General features: G+C 40.1%; 1 protein-coding gene across 10 annotated transcripts in view; it reads right to left on the minus strand.

The window, feature by feature from the left end:
• Nucleotides 1–22,988, minus strand: part of PTPRM (protein tyrosine phosphatase receptor type M) — a 668,229-nt gene that overhangs the window by 105,942 nt on the left and 539,299 nt on the right. For all 10 annotated transcript variants that reach the window (XM_080683128.1, XM_080683126.1, XM_080683127.1 and 7 more), the window contains one exon: nt 18,478–18,665. In XM_080683128.1, the coding sequence (XP_080539254.1) occupies nt 18,478–18,665 (188 nt within the window). The remainder of the gene's footprint in view (nt 1–18,477; nt 18,666–22,988) is intronic.

Below are 22,988 nucleotides of genomic sequence, written 5' to 3' on the forward strand. Positions count from 1 at the left end.
TGCTTTTAAAAGCAGGTAGCTATAAAAACACTTTGAAAAAAAGTAAAAGGTGCATGTCATCTACATGAATACATTGCTGGGTAAAAAACCAGGTCAAGAAAAAGAGTGAATTATTTTTTTTTCTTACTGTGGCAACTTTATTACAGCTAGAAACACAAATCTGGCCAAGAAGGCCAGCAGACCAGTGGATAACTTAACCATTAAATAATAATAATAAAAAGATTAATGGAGAAGCTTTTATTCATTAACACAGAATGGTCCAACCTGTGAGGGAAGGTGGGGGGTAAGGGGGTAAGAGATCAGCCAAAGGACTTGCATGCACATATGAGCATAATCAATGGACATAGATGGGGGGTGGAGGGGAGGTGGTGATGGTGGTGGTATGTATGTGTGAGGGCATGTGCTAGGGGGTGGGGGCAGCCGGAAAGAGGTCAATGAGGGAAAATGGAGACCTTTGTAATACTTTAAACAATAAAGAATTTAGATTAAAAAAGAAAAGAAAAAGAGTGAACATTTCAATAGACGGAGAGTTTGGGGGTAAGCAGCACATGAGGCGTTAGACATCAGCAATGATGAGCCTGCTTCTTCCCGCCTACCCCTCACACCTGAGGGTGCTTTCAGAGTTCACAGGATTCTGTGTGGCATGGCCCCTTTCTTAATTTCAGTAGTTACATGCAATTTTTCACGTACCCGAGAACTTCAAGTAAACTTACAGGCAATTACCTTTCCACTGAAATGTATAATGTCACCAGGTCTTTCATTTATTTATTTGTTCATTTTGCCTCTGCTCTCACTGACTCCTGCAGCAATCCCTCAATCAGAAGTGAAGATTGAGGTTTAATGACTTATGTATAATTTAGTTTTCTGCAAGATGCCTCTTCACTTTTGGTTTTGCATAAGCTTAGAAAAGTATGTCAGTTTATCAGATCTACAAGGACACCAAAGATATATATTTCAGCTCTATCTTTTTATCCTACAACTTCTTTCATTAGAACTGTGCTCTCAAGTTAAATTAGCCACCACAATGTATAACAAAACTTCAAACCAGGAGATAGCGAACACTTTTTCTTTTTGCATTTCTCCCCAAATAAATTTTTTTTAGGAAACTTTGGCTGCTATATCAATATTATCTTTACAAAGACGATAGGCTTTTCTTTTTCATTAGATCCATTATAGATTGATTTAGGTAGTTTATTAGATTTTGTATAGGTTATATACTAAGAAGCAGATATAGGGGGTTGGCCAAAAGAAGAGCTAAAGAAACACAGAGGGCCACCCATTCAGAATACCAAAGTGAAATATTATATATTAAGAAGCCAAAATCCTACTGTGCAGAAATGCTCATGTTTCCCATAGTTTCTTTTTTCTATCCTATTTTCTTCCTACATACATGAAGTTACAGGCACACAAAACATATTGGCTTTTACGTTTAAATCATTATTATCTGAAGTCTTTAACACAGTGGTTCTCAACCTTCCTAATGCCGCGACCCTTTAATACAGTTCCTCATGTTGTGGTGACCCCCAACCATAAAATTATTTTCGTTGCTACTTCATAACTGTAATTTTGCTACTGTTATGAATCGTAATGTAAATATCTGTGTTTTCCGATGGTTAGGCGACCCTGCTAGCATTTCTCAACCTGTGGGTCGTGAGGTTGAGAACCGCTGCTGTAGAGCCTAAGACCATTGGAAAACACAGATATTTACATTAAGATTCATTAACAGTAGCAAAATTACAGTTATGAAGTAGCAACGAAAATAATTTTATGGTTGGGGGTCACCACAACATGAGGAGCTGTATTAAAGGGTCGCGGCATTAGGAAGGTTGAGAACCACTGCACAGCACCTATTGTGCTAGAAACAGAAAAAAATTGAAAATGTGTAGCTCTTCTAGTAGCATTGTCTAGTACTGGACAATGTTCCAACCCAGTCACCCGGCCAGGGCTGGGAGACTGACTTTTTGAAATATGTTTATTTCTACATATTGAACACTGACAAATAATTTGTCTCTTTTTCACTGGTCCTTTACTTGATCACATATTCTACACTTATTGCAAAAAAAAAAAAATCCATTTTTTTAAGTGCAATATGGCATTCCATTGGTGCCAATGTCAAAGGACAAATACACTTTGCTCTCTCTAGCCTTCTTCCACCACGCCTCCTCAGTGCTAACAGGAGCAAATCACTTTCTAATACAGTGAAAATTGTACACAAAACACCTAAAACAAGGTCATTTTACCAGATTAAAGTTCTCACATCAAAACCATATAATCATGCTGTCAATAAACTTAATTTCCAACATTTCCCACATTTCTTATTGTTTTGGAAAATTGTGATCTGTCATCACAACAGGTAGGAGAAAGTTGTTAAGCCTTCTGGGTATCTGATATACATGGAATCCCTCTTCCCATCATCTCATCTTTTCTACTCCTTTAGCTTTCACAGGCTCAAAATATGGGGTAATGATGGAAAAGATCCTACTTCCTCCTTATACCCAGAAGGTGGCATGGGTTCAAACTCCAGCACCCCACATAAACTTCCTGACTTTGTAAGAGATTAAACTCTCTAAGCTTTGGTTTCCTCATGCCTATAATGGGGTGTGTGGAAAGATTCAAATGAGATAATGCATGGAAGTGTTTAGCCCAGTGTCTGTCCCAAGACTGATGCTCAACCAATATTAGTGGATATTTTGATAAAAATATTGATTGTTCTTACTACCACCATGAAGAGGCCCACCACTGGCTCTAATAATTTTCAAAACCATGCAATTATAATGATTGGTTGTTGAACTTCAGCATCACTGGTTTGTGCTGACATATCATAAGACAGACAACCACCATGCCTACTAGGTTCTAAGCAGAGTGCTGGACACTGCAGAGACCACAACAAAGAATAAAAGGCCTTCTCCTTGGAGAAGACACAATTTAGTTGTAACACTCAGGAAACAGTCAGCAAACAGTACACAGAGCCTAAAGCAAGCAGCATGGACTCTCAGGTGCTGTAAAGGTCTGAAAAAAGGAAAGATCAGTGAGGGTTTGATGGGTGAATAGGGGAAGGCTTCATGGAGACAGGACTTGACCTGGTCCTTGAAGAACCACCAAAAAAAACCAAAAACAAAAACCTGGAAATGGAGAGGGAGACACAAATGGGCTCCCAGCAGAGGCAAATGATGCCTGCCACTAAGACAGAAGTTGGAAATGAGGGAAGGGGAGGAAATGATTTGATCTGAGAGAGTTTTTATGACAGAAGAAAGGACCACAAAGGGAGGGGAGATGAAGCTCACCAATGGGGAGGAGGGTCATAACCACCCAGTGCTTTAGACACTACGTGTTTCTTAACACAGGGGAGTGAATAAGATTTCAATGTGACGCAAAAAACCAAAGCCTGGGGGTGGTATAACAACTGACTGGATCAGAGATTTTTGTCTCAATGTCCCTGGCAGTGATCCAAGAATAGAGAGATCAGTTCTGTAACATGGTGAAAAAAATCTATCTATCTATCTATCTGTCTGTCTGTCTGTCTATCTATCTGTCTATCTATCTATCATCTATGCATAGACATAGATGTACACACACAGAATATCACTCCCACAACAATCCTATGACGCAGACCTTAACCCCCTTTTCTAAAAGACTTGGAGGTCTTAAGAGATGCACCCGAAGGGGCAGCCATAGTGTGTCCTCATGTCAAGCAGCACAAGGGCACAAGGAAATGTCTCTTTTTTAATGGTTATGACTTGTGTTTAGTAACCATCATAGCAAATTTGATTGAATGAGAGACTTGGATGATAAAGGGCCTGAACAGAAGTAACAGGGGCCTCTTCTCAAACGTCTTGAGATTTTGAGACTTTCTGCTCGAATTTCATCTCACCTGAACAGAACAATTCCTTTAGTTATCTGCTCTTGCATTTGCTTTCCTGCAAAGGTCTGAACACAAGAGAGTCTCTCAGAACCAGTGAAGCTTTTACTTTTTCATTATTAGCCTCTCATAAATCAAATGGATATATTTGAAAGAGGATTCTTTGATTTTTATTATCCATTTAATCACAATTTTAAAATCTTGTACTAACTTTTTATGCAGTCACTCTCTGACAGCACCTACCAGTGTCAGGTTGCAGAAGAAACATGTTTTCCACAATGACTACAGGCTGAAGGATAATCACATATGTCCTGTAAATTAAGGGAGATCCCACCAGTGATCCTTCAACATGTGATGTTGGAATAGCGTCTGATGTCAATCAACATCCCAGGGAGCTCTTCCTTGAATAATTATGTATGCGAGCTTTTGCAATGACAATGCAGGAATGTTCCTAAAGACAGATAACTCTGATTCGTATTCACCTTCACTAAAAAATTTCTTTCCTGAATAGGGTGTTCTGGCACTTACAGTGGTGAACAGGCTTTGTCCCTAAGGCTAGAAACGTCCAACAGTACTTCTGAGGGTCCTTGTGAGAAAAGTGTTTAGAGGTCTAATTATTTAACAAATGCTTACAGGGATGTCATTCTGAAAAATAGTCTTCCAAGAGCAATGCCAGCACAGCTCAAGCACTGATTAAATTGTTTTGACATAATTGTCAGTTCACAAGAATCATGACAGCCACTACTCGGACAATTTTGGAGGGAAAGCTATTGGAAAGAGTCACATGGGGAAAGCATCAGAAAAGCAATTATGAAGAATCATTTATTTATTTTATGGGAACACTGATGTCACATATTGGTATTAAAAAAAAAAAGCATTAAAATTATCTGACCAGTGCAGTAATCATGGCTAGAACTAAAAAACATAAATGAAAATTTTCAGTTAGGGCAAAATAGGTCAAATCCCATGTTCTGCAATCTACCCAATGCTCTTTAAAATGGTGAAGGGGTCAATAATATTAATGAGATCTGTCCCAAGCTATAAACAAAAAGTTGGACAAGGAAATTGGACATCAAGACCCTAAACAAAGCATAAACCACTAAAGACTCCATGAAAGATTTACTTCCCACCAATAAAGCATGGAGCAGCATAACAATGAGTCATGCCAGCCAGCTCCATCCGCCAGTGCCACCCAATGACCGAGTGTAGTGACAAGGTTTCGAGCACACTGGGAGCGGGTCAGCTGCCACCCACTTTCGAAGTGCTGATGACTAAATGGGAAACATTACAGGACTGCCTGCTGACAGAATTCACATTCAGAGCAATTTCAAAAGGGCAGAGGAGAATGGGCAAACTGGCTTCTCAGCAAAGTGCTTTTCCATCAGTTTTAAACTGTTCACCCAGCTCCATTTTCTCCTTTCTGTCCATCAGACTTACAGTACAAGTGGCATTGTTTCTGAATACAGGCAGCCTTGAATAGCAAGTACTACTTATCAAAGACCCATTTATATATTAACTATTACCATTGTACCTACTGATACCCTCCAACCACCCCCATTGGAGAAGATGTTTCCACTGGGACAATCTTGTTTAAAAACTAGAGCTTTTAGACAAAGATCCAAAGGCTCATCAGTGGAAAGAACAGAAGAAGAAAAGGGAGCTCCAATGGGTGCTACGTGAGCCTAGCTGAAGTCCAGGCTTCGAGCAGTGGCGAGACAGAGCGAGATGACTGACGAGCCCAGGGAAGCATGAAAGAAGAGGTAAATGAGCACTGGAACACAGAATTCCATTTTTTAAAACAATTGCAATTCAGAGAGGGAAATCAAACTATCAAGGGACTCACACCAATGATCAAGACTAGAGAGATCCGTGTAGCAAAGAGAAAGTAGATAGGAATGGTCATTCAATTTTACATGTACATCCTAAGTGGAAACGCAAAGAGCAAAACTGGAGGGCAAAGACAGAGGTAAGCAGTCTGCTACTGGGTTAGAGACATGCAATAACTGGCTACTGCAGAAAGCATCTCTGATAATGGGAGGATGGTGGCCGAGTGTGACGACTGTCATCAGTCTCAACAGCAAAGGGTAGCAGAGGTCCATGTTGCAAGGAAAGCATGGCCACCATTGTTACAAGCCTGCAACCACTGGAACTATGTGACAACCAGGTTGAAAACATGGTTTCTCCATAGCAAACACCAGGAAAATCTACAGATAAATGATTGTAATAAAGATCGCTGAAAAAATGGTTCTAGACAAAGGAGCAACATATAAAAGGCAATAGCGAATGTGTGTGTATATGTACTCTATAGTCTTGCAATAAAAAGAAAATGTAGCTTTAAAATATACTATCACCATATCAAAAAAGTACACATAACTAAAAGATGTACAAGGTTTTATGGAAAACATTTTGAAACTTTATTGAAAAATATAAAAGAAGAACCAAATAAATGGAAGCAGAAACTATGAACGAACAGGAAGATCCAATGTTACCCAGAAGTAATTCTCCCAAGTTTTATAAATGGATCCTATGAAATTCCAAACAAAATTACACAGTTTTTCATGAAGCTGACTGTCTAGGATATCCACACTTTCCATGTGCAAGGATTTTTAAAAATTATGGCAGCACAAAGCCTAAGGACAGCCAACACATTTCTGAAAAAGAGAAAGGTAGGCCTGTAGAAGAGGCCATCCAAGTCCATCAGAGACACTAACACCCTCATAAAATATAAATAAGAGGCAAAGCACATGAACAATTCAGAAAAGAAAAATTTCCCATGGCTGGTAAACATATGAAGATGTGTCTAGTTTCAAATGGAACAATGATGAGATACTTTTTTTTTCGCCTATGAAACTGGCAAAGACTAAAAAATAATTAATGCTGATTTTGGTGCCAGTGTTAAGATGCTCATCAAGAGCGCTGATGGTGAATATGAACTGGTACCTTTCCAGAAAGCAAGTTGTCAATATGCATAAAGAACCTTAAACACTTGATACATTTTGAACCATTAATTCTCCCTCTTGAAATCCATCCATAGAAAATAATGAAGGTAAATCCAAAAAATTATTCATAGCAGTGTTCACAGCAAAGACATAAACACCTGTGATATAATATTAAATGGGAAAACAAGATATAAAACTTATTTATATTAACATTCCAATGCATTAAAATATTGGATGGAAATTTACTAAAAACTAACAACAGGTTTATGAGTGATTTTCATCTTTTTCTTCATAGTTTGCTTAAAATTTTCAAATTTCTTTCTATTGCTTTTAAAGGAAAACAACAATAAATCAGGACTTGCAAACTTTAAAAAACATATTTTGTTACTCTCTATCCTTACGACTGTTTCTCATTATTAAAACAGAGAAAAAGCCTGGCTGTTGTGGCTCAGTGATTAAGCATTGACCTGTGAACCAGGAGGTCACAGTTCCATTCCTAGTCAGGGCATGCCTGGGTTGCGTGCGGGCTCAATCCCCAGTGTGGGGTGAGCAGGAGGCAACCGATCAATGATTCTCTCTTATCATTGATGTTTCCATCTCTCTCTCCCTCTCTTCTCCTTTCTGAAATCAATAAAAATAAATATTTAAAAAGATAGAGAAAAAGATAAAAGCTCTCTCTTTAGACAGATAAATTATGTGAATTGAATTTATAGCATATTCTCTTCATGTTTCAAGAGTAAGCTTAAAGTACACTTAGTAATCAGCCAAGTAAAATATTTTGGCCATAAAATTGGCAAGGAACTCAAATGCATAATTACCTAAAGCACATAAATACAATACATATTAAAAATATCCTGTGTTTTTATAATTAACACTGAATGCATTATAATTATTCAGTATCTCTTGTATAGTTTCCCTGAAGTAAACAGATAAAAGGTTTTCCATGAGTCCCTAATGGGCAACAACAGATTATAAAGGGAATGAAGAAGTTTTTTTTTAATTTATAAGATATTGAATAATATGGATGAATTCCATCATGGATATAAAACTACTTTTATTTCAGAAGATGCAATAGAAGAAATAGAATAAGTTAGCATATTCTCTTTCTTTTCAGTGATATGACAGGTCCAAAAGAATATGGGTTCTGATTGAATATTATTTTTGTCTGAATAATACATGTGACAATTTATGTAATATAAAATATGAAATAAATTAGTTTGAAACATTTAGTGCATATATTTCTTATTATTCATGATCCTTAAAAACTGGGATAGTGGGGATTAGAAATATAATGCAACTATAATCATAAACACATTTCAGACACTTGAGGGCTTGATGCAAATATGTATTAATATCATCACCATATCCTCTCAACTCAAGAGTTCCCAGTGTTTGGAGATGGGGTGGGGGTTAGAAATGAGAAAGGGAAAGGGAATGGGGGAAGAGAGAGGAGGAAATGATAAAAAGGGCATTATCAGGGTAGAAACCACCTCATTGAGAAATGCTGAATAAACTCAAAACTCCAAGAGGAAAAGCCAGAGAACAGCCCACGGATCCTAGGTGATGGCACTCTACCCGGCAATGACCGCCACCCACTGGAAAACATCCCATCCATGGAAATGTGTCAACCAAACAGGAAGTCTGGCCCCACTGAGGTGGCGGCCCCACTGCTACCAGACACTCAGTGAGCACTTGGCCTTCATGGCTGACAGTGATTTGCTCAAGGGTCCAGTGTTAGGGTCTCAGCAGAGATTCATCAGCGACATGACAGGTCTGAGACATGGGATACAAGTCTTCTGATTAATCTATTGTCCTTTCTACTACACAACACTATTGTTTGGAAAAAATAACTGGCTTTTCAACTGGCTATTTTTTTGTATCGTTATTAAAAGTATTATCTTGGTTCTGCCTGGAGATTAGGAATCCAGTTAACACGATCCAATTAACAGAGAATATGCTGTTATCCCATATAACAGAGATAGCATAACAGTCCCATCATGTTGCACGATCTCCCTGAATAAAGAGTCAACATCTTCCAGAGAGGATCTCTTTAGAAAACCCTGGCTTTCACACACAACTCAAATTTACACATTCAGTTTTCTCCCTCCCTTCTCCCTTCCTCCCTGTATTGGGTTGATTGGCATTAATAATCTAGGGAGGTGGCATATAGAATCCATGCTCTCAAGACCTGTAGCTTGATTTTAGCTCCTGGTGGGTTTGGATGAGCCAGGCTGGAGGATATCCACAGAATGATTTTCCTGCAACTCTCGACAACGAAAAGCCCGAGCAGGCGAGGAGCAATGCTGCAGTGACCTCGCTTTCAGAGCTGAGACTGAGCGATGTTAATGGGCAGCATCTGCTGCTGTGGAGATTTTAAAACAGCAGAGCTGGCACTGACAACGGGGCCCCCAGGGCTGGGTGGGTCTTCTGCCAAAGGACAGAACACTTCAAAGCAAACAAAACCACACAGAGGGAAAATAACACTCTTGCAATAGAACCACAAGTCAAATAAAAAACCACAAGGTTAATATCCCTGTGGTGTTGCTTGTGGATATAAATATGTATTGGAGAGAACATGAACTTTAGAGTCAATGGATTATGGAATAAATTCTGTCACACCATAGCAGGATGGCTGGGCAAGTTACCTAAATTCTGAGTGATTTCCTCATCTGTAAAATGGGTATAATAATGGAATAGCCTTGAGGTTAGAAATACATCTCTCTGTGTGTGTATCTTTGTACAGTGTTGACACATTAGATGTTAGACAAAGATAAGTACCACCAACATCATCATCAAAATTCTAGAAGAGCATGAAAAGTCTACTCCTCAACAATTTGTTCCCACTAAAATACGTTCATAATAAGACAAATTACCTTTATGAGCTTAGAAACTGTGTATGAAGATATACTACAATTTCTCTCTTGGAATAGTCATCTTATGAAATGCACTGGAGTTTCACCTAGATGATTTATTATTACTTTTATTAGTGGTTACATAAGAAATTTAAAACAAACATGGATTACAAATATTTATCCTAAAATGTTTAAACATTTGGTTGGTATTCAATGGGCAAAATAATCAGAGAACCATGTCCATGCTTGCTATTTTTATTTTTATGTTTTTTAAAATATATTTTTATTGCTTTCAGAGAGGAAGGGAGAAGGAGGGAAATAAACATTAATGATGAGAGAGAATCATTGATTGGCTGCCTCCTGTATGCCCCACAGTGGGGAGCAAAGCCAGCAACCTGGGCATGTACCCCAACAGGGAATAGAACTGTGAACCTCCTGGTTCATAGGCCAACGCTCAACCTCTGAGTCATGATAGCCGGGCATGTATGCTATTTTCAAACGATCAGTATTGCTAAGGTTCTAGTTGGTCAGCACAGTTTTTTTTCCTGGTTAAATGCCACTAACTAATTTGATCCTATGTGATGATTTGTATCACCTGAGCATATGTTTTTAATAGCTTTATCTATTTTTAATTTCATTTTTATTTCTAGGAGTATATGTGTTCAAACACATAGAAATGAATTCAGCAAATATAAAGTAACTTAACAGTGTTTGTTAAATATATATTGAATAAATCAATATATATCTTACTGTATATGTTAATATACTGCCTACTGTAATATAAATACATTGCCCACTGCATTATTAATGAATATAATGTTCACTGCATTATCCATTGATGTGCTGCCTGTTCTGTTATTCAAACACAGAGTCATGAGCCTGTGAAGGGAGTGGTTGGGAGGTCAGGGGAAGCGTCAGGAGGAGGTGATATACGAGTTGGATCTGAAAGGACTTGGCGAGTGTAGAAGGAGCAAGAAGTCACCCTAGGCAGAGCCACAACCCGAAGCACAACTCCGATACAAGAAGGTGTTAGGAGTGTGAAAGATGGCAAGTCACTCATAAGAGCCAGACCATAAGGCGCCTGGTGGAAAGTAGCTGTGATTAAAATGAAAGCCTGGGATATAGGCCAAGGTCACATCGTGGAGGGCTGAGCATGCCATGCACTGGAGTCTTTATTTCTGGAAAGGACTCACGGCAACTACTTGAGCCTTAGTCAAATGTGATAAAACATCTATGTTTTACGAAGAAAATTGGTAGCAGAGTGGAGGACAGATTTGAAGAGGGAAACTGAATGTCGAGAAGTAAGTTAGGGGACTCTTACCAATGGTGAAGACCAGGGAGTGGGAACTGAGAGGAAGGGATGGAACTAAAAACTGTGGGGAGAGAAAGCAGTCAGGACTTGTGACCTGCTGATGGAGGTGAGGGAGAGGGAGGGGGCAGTGCCAGAACTAGACCAAGTCAGTGGGAGGTGACACCATCCAAGTGGTACCACATATTCCTGAGGTCAGCAGATGCTAGGACATCGGCGCATTTATAGTCCCTCCTGCACCGGGTCCTGTGGTCAGTGGCATCTGACACTGAAAGCATGTTAACAAGTGGGAAAAGTGCTCAAGTCCCCAGGGCGGAAAAACATTCTAATACCCAGCTTCAAAATAAAAGCCAGACAGCTGACTAGAAGTGCCTCAAACAAACTGGGAAATGTCTACCATCATGAACTATCATCAGAGGGAGGATGGACAGTCATAGGAAATAACAATTTTTAAAAAAATTTTCTGAAGTTTGAGCTTACACATGATGTTATCAGAGGCATGGGCAAGAGGAAACTGTATTTAAAACAATCAACTAACACCTACGAGGTCCTGAAAGCTACCATGACAAAGTGGAGCAGGCAACAAATAAAACAAGAGACTTTTATAATTGTAGTTTAGAAAAGAAATAAGCCAGGTATTCATGGTATAATCCACCCTCTCTATTGCACTATTTAAAAACACACAGAAATGCTTATCTACAAGAAAGTGAGCCTAAACACATACACTTGACTTGCCCCAAAGAGCTTGAAGCAACCTCAAAATTCAGATAGACATTTTTGTCATTTTGTTATGGGCCTGGCTCTGCATCACCATCATAATTATAGGAAAAAACACATCAAAACTCACTTGGCTGCCGCAGCCACTGGAGGCGCAGCTGTGTGATTCTTAATGCGTTTACAGTGCCTGCCAACGCTCCCCACTCCCCGTCCTTAGCTTTCAATGGTTTTGTTTGTGCTGTTTCCTGTGGGATAGAAAATAACCTGCACTGATTGTGGCAATTGATTGACTCAGCTGGTGCCTGAGAATATGAAATAGGAACTGAAAAGCACATCTGAAGAGTGTGTGGGCTGGAGGTGAGCGAAGCGGGTGCCTCCACCCCGGGCTGCACGGACGCACGGAACCAGCTGTGTCGGGCCATGGTTCTATCAGCTGAGTAACACATAGTACCTATTATTCCAGGTGCCTTGTCTCAGTTTTCAAAACGTAACGAAGGGGCTGATGTGCTCCACTCTTAACATTTTTCCAAAGGTACATGCCACTCTCCCTCTGCCAATAACCTCCCCCAGGGAGAGACAAGGCACCTGGCTCCTCTCCTCTGGTTCTGCTGTCAGCCCATCTGAGATGGGGCCCTGTCTTCCCAGCCAAGGGCCTGCCCCTTCTACGGGCATCTGAACGGGCAATCATAATCGCAACCTCCACAGAGAGGGAGTGGCTTTCAGGATTTTTTTTGAAGATTTCTTTGGCTTGCCTGGGAGGCAAGTAAATATAAAACAGATTTTGGAGGGCAAGTGAGATGTTTTAACGATAAGTCCTTCTTAACTTGTCACAGCTTTGTCAAATACATACTAGTCCTTCCCTTACCCGTGGTTTCACTTTCCAGTTGGTTACCTGTGGTTAACCGTGGTCCAAAAATACTAAAGGGAAAATGACAGAAATAAACAGTTCATAAGTTTTAAATGGAATGTTGTCCTACGTAGTGTGATGAAATCAAGCGCATTCCCACTCCATCCCGCCTGGGACATGAGTCATCCATCCCCTTGTCCAGTGTCTCCGCTGTATATGCTTCCTGCTCATTGGTCACTTAGTGGCCCTTAGTTATATACTGACTATGTGCTACCTGAGTGCTTGTGTTCAAGTAACCCTAATTTTACCTAATAATGGCCCCAGAGCCATTCATATAACTTCTATTATAGTATATTGTTATAATTGTTCTATTTTATTATTAGCTACTATTGTTAATCTCATAATGTGCCTAACTTATACACTAAATTGTATCATAGTTATGGATGTAGTGCCATTTGTGTTTTTCAGGCTGCCCTATCTAGGAGCAGTTTTAATTAAAATGCTGTCCTTCCTTTCTCTTAATTTTACAACGAGAGAAAATGTACTCTTTCAGAATCACATGACTGTTTTCATACTGAAGGTTAATCTCTTTCCGCTTGGATCCCCAGAGATGGAGAATGAGTTAAAAACAAAACAAAACCGAGGATCAAAGGCCTTTTGGGGATTAGAGATGGGGAGAAACTCACTCTCCAGCCCTGCAGGGCCACCAGGAAGGAGGGGGGGACACCCCTCCTGTCTCACTACTACGGCATGTGGGGCGCTGCAGCTGGAATGCTGCAGGAGCAGAGAGCAGTGGTGGGCACAGGTTACCATGTCTAGGACTGCCTTGTGGGTGCAGGGTATAGCTGCTGCTGCATCCTGGCCAATCACCCTCTTTGACTCCGGGTCTTACAGGCCCAGAAGTCTGTAGCTGCAGGACAGCTCAGTCCTCACTGTTTCCCTTCAGTGCAGCTACCTCCGTTTTTCATTTTTTGAAAACCCACAGATTTTCCCAAGGGGTTAGCACACACCACTCTACTTGTTGGGAAAAAGAACCCACTCCTCTTTCACGGCAAAGCAGATAAACTTGCCCTTTCCCCTCTGTCTTTCTCCAGAGATCCCCATCCACTCTCCACAGACAATATGCCATTTTCTGTTCAATTCAACCTGTTTACTTTTCTACTGTGATTCATGTCTGAGTTTCTTTTGAATCAAATTATTGCATTTCCCTAGTGAGACATGCCATACGACGATCTTGTTAGAACAAAATCAAATACAAAATTTGCACTGAGCACCGTGCCGACTCATCCCCACCACATGTTTTCCCTTTTGTTTGGACACACTTCTGTCGTCTACTTGAACAGTAATAAATCCTTCCCGTGTTTAGGCCAATTTTCAGACATTTCTGTCTTGGAAAAGATAAAGACAAATTGGTTGAATCACTGTCAGCAGAGAAAAAGTCACTGTTTCAAAACTATTTACAATCTAGATGGCTGGTTTTCCCAATGTACATGGATTGAAGAAAACCAGGAAGACCAACTGGATGATTACTCTGAGTCACAGTAGCAACTGGGGACTCTCTTGACATTTATCCCCAGGTATGCTCCAGTACTGAAGGAATTCATAGCTTCAACAAGTGTCCAAGCCAAGCATGCCAGAGCATTTCTAAACAGGGGCAGAGCGATGTAGTTCTTATGCTTTCTCCATGATACATTTTCCTCTCCCTTTTCTTTCTTGGGTGTTGATTATTATCTTTTGATCAATTCCTGTGTGCCTTGCACAGATAATGTTTAACAATTAAGCTGTTTGTACTAAATAGATCTTCATCCAAGTACAGGAATGAAACTCATGTTACCTATATCTTTCTTCTTTTCCCATGCTTCCAGAATGATGTGCAAGTCCAAGCTCTCCAGTATGACACACGGGTCCTTCATGACTGGAGCCCTGACTACCTGCACTCGCCAGCCCCTCCTAGGATTCAGGCCAGTTTCCCAGTACACCCTGTTCTACTTTGTGTCTACCTGAAATCTGCCCTCTTTCACCTTCTCCTGGCCAACTCCCATGCATCCTTTACGGAGAAGGTCATCCTAACTCAGTGCTGCGCCCCAGACTGGCTCAGATGCCCCCAGTGGCCTTAAAAGCACCACTGCAAGTCTCTCTTGTGCGGTTTAACCCACTGCACTCGCTATGTGGCTGCTTTCTCCTGCAGAGTGAGCTTCTGGAGGGCAGGGCACCCAGCACCTAGCAGTGTCAGATTCACAGCACCTGTTCAGTGTTCTATGGTAAATTAAATGCAATTTATTAAGTTAAACTTTATCTTAAACCCTGCCTTGCCACAAACACCAGTAGAATCTTTTTTTTCTGAAAAGAGTATTCTGTGGTCTCCAGTTACACCATTTCTTAGGACTTTCCTAACAGATATGAAAATACTATTTTAGCAATTAAAGGTGATAGCATAGATTTGAAAATACTTATTTTCTCAGTTCTCAAACTTTATTCACATAATCGAACCTACCTACTTATGTAAGTTACTTTTTAATGGGAGCTTTTGATGATATGTGATAAATAGTAGGGAAATTACCTAGCCCTATAGCTAAAGCGAAAATGTACTGAGCCCGTTCCATAAAGTGACTGGCTCACTGTATCCTCAGAGTGCTGAACACAAGAGTTGACAGATGTACTGAACCGCAGTGTGTCACAGTTTCTCTATAAAGGACACCATGTGAACTTCTGCTTTTGAATCTTATACAGGGTAGGGCAAAGGTAGGTTTACAGTTGTAAATATGCAAAAACAGTTTATTCTTGTGTTCTTATTTATTAATGTACTGTTTTCCAGATGAACATTTGTAAATCTATTTTTGTCCCACTCTGTATTAGCATTCTCCTCTTTTACTAGCTAAGACTTCAACTGAATGTCAGATACTGTTCTAGCATTCATGATACATTAAGTGGGTTAATCCTCATACAACCTTATGAGGTTGATACCATAGTTACTTCATTTTACAGATGAGGAAACTGAGGCCTAGAGAGGTTAGACAACTTGCTCAAGGTAACACAGCTAGTAGCAGGCAGCAGAGTTGAGTTGCCATACAGGCAGTCTGGAGTCAGAGCCCATGCCCACACCATGGCCTCTCAGTATTTGCCCTGAGGGAATCATACTACGCTAGGCCGCACAACACTCCTGACTCCCAGGACATGTCAAAGAGAAGATGCACACTCCACAGCACCATTCCAAGAGGTACCTTTGGTTAGAGTTCTAAAGCCAAATAAACGTAAAAAGTAATAGCCTGAGGGCTTCTAGATTCATCCTAGAATAAATATTCCCTAAGATTAGAGAATGTGGAGCACAGTAAATACAGCCTGGACAGCCCCTTTAATTCCCATCGGCTTGGCTGTGCCTCTAGAAAAGACCTGATCATGTGATTCAGTGACACATGCAGGCAAGGACGGCAAAGGTAGGACTCCAGGCTTGAGGTGAGACACCACTTAGCAGGCATCCCTATCTCTCTGCAGCCACTGCACAGGTTTCCCCACCAGCATCCCTCCTGTGTCCCATTTACTCTGTCCCACCAGGGTCCTCCTGCCAACATCAGCACCTTGTCCTCCCCTGATTCCCAGGAGGGGTATTTAATCATCTGAAAATCACTCAGTGCTAGGATTATTCTTAACAGAATGTTCCATTTCATATTTCTCCCAATAGCATCTTCTTATTTGTTCCTGCTTTCCTCTCTAGCATATGTTCTTTATTTCATTTTTTCCTTCTTTCTTTTTCTTTGTTTTATAATGGTTTTGGTGTTTAAGTATTTACTTCTGTCCGCAGCTTTATGGAGATATAATCGATATATAACATTATGTAAATTCAAGATCTATAATGTGATGATTTGGTACACTTGTCCATATTACTTTTAAGCAGTCCGTTCTGATCCACTGACTAGCTAGAATGAGAAAAAGAGTATTTAAAATGTAATTAATTAAGCATTTTATTTCAAAGTACAACTACTCAGTGAATCATGAATTATAATATGCTTAAAATGAGTATCACTGTTTACACTTACAAGCCATATTTCTGCAGGATATCTGAATAGAAAATATGTTTTTGCACACTTTCAAATATGTATCACCTATAGTGTGTTATAGGAAGTGCCAAGGTAGGTATTTTTAAAAAGTCCATGAAAATTTATCAGGTTACTTTATGAATTATTATTTGAGCCTATAACTAATCTCTTTGACATTAATATCTTTAATAAACATTTGAGTAATATTTGCATTCAGAATACTGGATAGAACTCAGACATCACTTCTATTCATTAGGCTTATATTTTCTCAATAACCTAATTTTGTCTTTCATAAGATATTAATGCTTTTGGAAGTCTTACTCTTAATCCTATTAATTCCTAAGCTAGCTTTTAAAAGTGCATGAGGAAATATGCAAAGCAGTCAATTTCACTGAATTATAAATCACTAAAGGTAAAACTAAAATAACCACTAAATAAGAATTTCAGGGTTTCTAAAATGCAGTGCTTTATCTGAAAGAATTTCCTGGACTTAAATCAAACCCTTGGGGCTTGGTTTGAGTTCATTTCCTTGGCTTTGTTGTCCCTGAACACAGGTCCACGGGCAACATACAAGGGTGCACATGTCAGCAAAGTGTGTCTATCTGTCTGCGTTGGACTGAAGACCTAGACTTAAAAGAAGACCAGCCATTGCAGTGGTATGGCTCTCACTGCTGTAAGGAGCCTGGCCAGCAAGCTCGGAAATGGAGCTAAACCTAGACAACACGGCACCTGGAACATAACATGAAGTATCAAGTGCTCCCTAAGCGGAGACGAAGCAGTTTGAAACTTGTAGGATATGTAGGTGGTAGGAACTGATTTAAAAATACTCTCATTACAGACAAAATGTTCTCCAACTGTGGGCTGGTCAGGTTGATATGGCACCAGAAACACATTCTAAGATTAAAAAACCACAAATCTATATAATCCTTTTTTTTTTTTCTATTTTAGAGAGTGGAAGGGAGAGGAGGGAGAGACAGAGAGAGAGAGAAACATCAATGTGAGAGATACATTGATTGGTTGCCTCCACATGCCCTAACCAGGGCCAGGGATCAAGCCTGCAACAGAGGTACATGCCCTTGAAGAAAATCAAACCCGGGACTCTTCAGTCTGCGGGCTGATGATCTATCCACTGAGCCAAACCGACTAGGGCTAACCCCATTTTTACTATAAGCACGCTACCTTTTCTTCACCAGTGACTGTGACCTAATTTTAACAAGGTAAAAAGAGAAACCTACTCGCCCGACTCAGACACTCAAGTAGCGTGGGCTTCTTTGAATCACACTTCTTCAAATCAATTCATTCTTTTCAGTTCTTGAATGACTTTCCAAAAGAACCGGTCAATGACAGAGGCTGTGCAAGAAATGAGCCCTGCATTTTACACAGGATCAGAGAATACTGGCGCTCCTGGAAATGCCCTGAACGCTGTCACACTAGATCCTGGGTCAGCGACGTGCTCCTGGGTGGGCTGGACAATCACAGCTGTCACAAGGATGACACTAGCCAGTCCCTCTAATCTCCACCACATGACATGGCTTCGGTTGTCTATAATTGTTTTAAGTGGGTAGGTTCTTCCTGAGATAACTATACAAAATTATCAGGATCTAACATCATATTTAATTATAGGAAAAGCCAACGAAGTGATCAAGAATGGGGAAGAGAGCCAGGTGGGCCTCTGTTTTCACTGCATTTATGTAGAATAAGGGAAAAGGGGAAGGGGCCCTCCTTTTTCCATTTAATGCATGCTCGCTTCCTAGTAATGCATCTCCCTGCCAGATGGAAATGGAGCCATGGCTGGAATACCTCGTCTCTTTCTGGCAACCCTCATGGGACCCACTGGCTGGCTGAGTGAGCTGGGAGCACAGTTCCTGGCATAATGCCCAGGAAGGCTGAGAGGGGCCCTGGTGCTGAGCTCATGCTCACCTCATATTCTTCCTTGAAGCCGTAGCCCTCGGCACACTTCATCTGCGTGATGTGTTGGAGCAGGTCTGCTACCCGGATGGCGGGGTGCAGCTGCCCCGTCTGGTAGGGCACTTCGGCCGCCTCGCGCTTCTTGTACGTGTGCGACTGCACCAAGCTGCTGGTGTCACTGGCCATCGTGTGGGTTTCGTCTAGGAGAAGAAGGTAAGGAGAAAGTGAGGGTGAACCAGCAGGCTATGTCAAAGTCACTGAAAATGCTAAGAAGTGGTGCTGGCATCCCCTCAACCTATAGCTGCAATAATCCCTACAATGGCTCAGCAAAAAAGAAAAGTTAAATGTTTAGAAATTTAAATGGGATTGGCAACACTGATAGGAATGAGGCAGAAATCTTGCTTTTTACAAAGCAGTCCAAACGATCTATTTCTTTCACAAAGCTGGTTGGTAAGAACCCTTTAGCCTCTGGGTGCTAAGTTTATAGAAGTTTCAGTCTGAAACTTCATCAAGGCTTGGTATTAAACCAGTCTTGGATTTCTTCTGAGGATTTTTAACCTAATTTGTATGATGAAGAAAATGAACTCTGTACAAATGTTCTGTGAGCAAAATAAAAGTGCACAAAATGGTGTGGCCTATAAAGCTAGCAATGAGAATGGACTTGATACACGAAATCAAAGAAAAGCGGAAAAGGAAAGGGAAGTGATGAGTCACTTTGCATGCTCCAGGATCATAAAGCTTGACAAAATACTGTGGACCAGCACATCACACATGGAATGTTCTACAGGAGCTAACATGCAGGCCGACACGCAGCAGAGCCAGCTGGCTTCGTCAGGGTCTACAGATGAGAAACACCCCCCATTCCCTCCACACCTTCTCCATGGGGCGAATGGGGGAACTTACCATTTATTGGCACTTTTAAGAAGGTACATATCAGGAAAAAAGAGGAGAAAAAGGAAACAGGGCATAAGCAATAATACTGTGTGAATAATTACAGGTAGTTTTTATTTTGTGCTTTAATTTGACAGTTAAGTTTTCTATACAGAGGTGGTCAGAGGGCAAAGCCTCAAGTCTCCCATCTCGTAAGGATGGAGGTGTTTATGTACTCTATTCAAAAAGGAGTTAAAGAAGTATCACAATTGCTTCTCATCCCCCAAGAACCAAGTAATGACTAAGGCTTCTTATTTGAATTTCTTAAACAGGTCAACCAAATTGTACTATAAAATTAATGTGAAAATTTGGTCAAATAAGCCTAAAGAGGCTGTGTTTTGATGGAAGACTACTAGTAAATTAGATGAATGAACTGCAGAAATTGTAGCTATTAAAAAATGTCTTATGTAGGAAAGTGCTATTAGATTAAGAGTTTCATATTCTACAGGTTAACTCATAATAATGCTGAATCCCTTTAGCTGTTTTATAATTGAGGATGTGTCTCATCAAAATATAATGCAAAGTCACTTAAAATGAGGATAGTAAATAAGAATCTATTTCAGGTATAAATAAATTTGTTCTTTTTTTTTTTTTTTTTTTTAAATTACCAGATTGTTTATCAACAGGGAATTCAGTTATGGGGTTTGTTTTTGAAACTGAGAAGTTCAGGTCCAAAGGAAATTTAGCTGAAGGGTGCTTGATTAGATGGGCCTGGTTTTGAAACCTCACTTCTCTCTGCATTGCAAAGCACCTGGGGATGCATGGTATGAAAGGTGGTACACAAGTGTGTAGCTATGTCGCTGTTGCTGAAATGGCACCTGGATCACTACAAGGTGGCTAAAGACACAAAGACAAAATAAAAAGGGTGGTAAGCTGATTTTATGATTTTTTTCATTTGGAATTACTTTGAAATTTAGAAATTCCTATGTTCTCATTTTATTAGAACTGTCACAAATCCACCGGGAGATTTTCATGTCAGGTTTGCTTGCTGGCGACTGCCAAGCTCATAAAGTGGGATACAGGATTGCTATGGAATTACTGAATCCGTTAAGCTTTAGCTACCCCAGTAGAAAGTTCCTTCTTTACACTAAAATAAATGGAACATTAATTAGTTCCCCCCCCCCACCGGCCTCTCTCGTTCTCTCACTTTTGCACCTTTTGGGATGAACATAATTAAATGCCCTCCATTGTGGACTGACCTTCTAAACTTCCCCTAAATTAATCATCTGGGCTTCTTAAGTGGATAAGCTGGTGACCGAGCAGCGCTGTGATCCAGGGCTGCGCATTCTTGGAAGTTTTAACCACGTGGTTAAAACCACTGTTCCCACTGTATGCATCATCTCCCACAGCACTGTGACATCTCGGCCTCATTACCAGTGTGGATGTGTCCTAAAGCATTTAAACACTACTGAGACCATCTAAGGAGAGTACTTTCATCCAGCATTTAGATCTCAAAGAGGAAACAGAACGTTCCTCGTGTAATAGCTGTTATGAAATTGGGTCACCTAAACTAGTAGAAATTCTTGATTCCACCCACATTAGTGAGTAATCAGTGTCCACGACCTCTTAAAAAAGAATTATTACTGATAAAACATACAATTTGACATTAATTTCCTATGTTTGTTAAAATTTACCCACTGACATATTTTTAAATTTAAAAGTATGCATAAGAGGAAACCAGAAATAAAATTTCTCACTAACAGTTCTGATGGTTTTCTAAGAACAGAGAATGAATGCTACCTATATTCTTTAATAAGCTATCTTGAATTTTCAACAAGCCAACTAAAAAATCTTGAAATAAATGCTGTGTTTTTGAGGTCAGGGAGAATCGATCAATTGATCAACCCATCCATCTATTTATCTTATTTTTTTTATTTTATTTTTTTTTGCTAGAAAATGATGTATAGGCATACTAAAGCTCTGTACATTAGGACTGGGGACCTTCACCTGTGAGAATAAAAGGTGGAGGGACTAGAAGATTTAATTGTGCCAAGCTCCGAGTCACAACAAACATTTCTCCAAAAGTGATACTAGTTCTACTCTCAGAAAGTACCAGAGTGGGTATCCAGCTTGTCTTCCTTCCAGTTTCAGGCGATAACCTCACTAACCCTTAGCACACACAGATTCACATTTGCACCAAATAATGTGGAAGAACAGCTCCCAAGCAGCACCATTTGTTTTTGGTGGCACATGTATAAGCTAGACATGGTAACAGCTATTTGTCGGGCCAGCTGACTTACATTTCACAATGTGCGTCATTTTTGCTCCTTGAATTGTCTGTTCAAATGATTCTCTCTCAGTAAAGAAGCCTAACCAACTTTAAAAGATGTCATTAGTGTTCATAATAATGAAGCAGGGACTTTAAAAAATGATATTTGTTTAATAAGCTTATCTAAATCCTGCTGTGAAACCTGAACATTTTCTTCCCTCTGACATGCGCAACTCAGCCCTCCCCACTCACAGCTCCCCCAAGGTCAGAGTGTCTACCAGAGGAACCCGAATGAATGGCACAGCACACAAAGAAATGCAAATCTTTGCCTTTCCAAAGATTCTGCAATTGTCATCTGCATGTAGATTGCATTGTTCAGGAGCCTAAGATTAGCCCACGCCCCCTCACTTATGAAAAGAATAAAAATGCAGCTTTTTTCCCCCGACAGTAGGTATTAAAAGGTGAGAGCTTTAGTGGGTTTTGTTTGTTAGCCACCAAAATCATGCAAATTCAAAAATTCTGATTTATGCCCATTCTTATACTTCTGAGTTCATTTTTTCCTTAGGCAATGAATTTGTTTAAGCCCAGAAATGACCATAATAAAAAAAATAATCACCCTCTTTACAAAAATCGTAACAACTTAGAGAAAAGAGAAGCACGGGGGAAAAGTTATGTTGTAAAGATATAAACCTGTGTAAAGAGAGTTAGGAGGCATCACGGCTGAGGATAGAGCTCTGGCTAAACGACTTGCTATGTACCTTGAAGCCTTTAGTGTTGGGCTCCTTGGCAAGGTTAGTGGTAGAAAGAGAACACAGCTGTGCTGCACGCGGGTTATATGCAGTAGCAGCTCCTCCTGGTTTGGTAATGCCATTTCATAGCCAGGCAATGCTATTTCTCCTCACCCTTCTCATACTGGACAAAAGGCATGTGGTCCCCTCTCATTCCCCACTGGGAACAGTTCTGCCCCACGTTTTATTTCTAACTTTTTATTTCATTTCTAGTGACATCTGACACATAGTAAACCATGTGATTATAAAGTGCCATCTTGTCATTTTGCTGTTGGGAACATCAGCTCCTTTGAAATTCCACGGTGAACAGACACTTTGGAATGCTGGGTGCCCGGAATGTCTCTGAGGAGGGGTAAGGGGCCAAAACACTATTGTGATCATTTTTTCTGCATGATGTTCGGCATACTATAATTAGAAAAATGCTATTTTTGAAATTGAAGTTATTAGTGCTTAGCAGTAAGTGAAAATAACAAGCTATTTTCACTTTTATGACTGTCACATTGGACAGAATTCAGCTCTTGGAAGTAAACAGCTGAGTGATTAAATACTGTGCTTTTTTTTCTGGGATCAGACTTGACTTTACATTTGAACACAGA

This window comes from Plecotus auritus, assembly GCF_963455305.1.
Source record: "Plecotus auritus genome assembly, chromosome: 8".
Lineage (NCBI taxonomy): Eukaryota > Metazoa > Chordata > Mammalia > Chiroptera > Vespertilionidae > Plecotus > Plecotus auritus.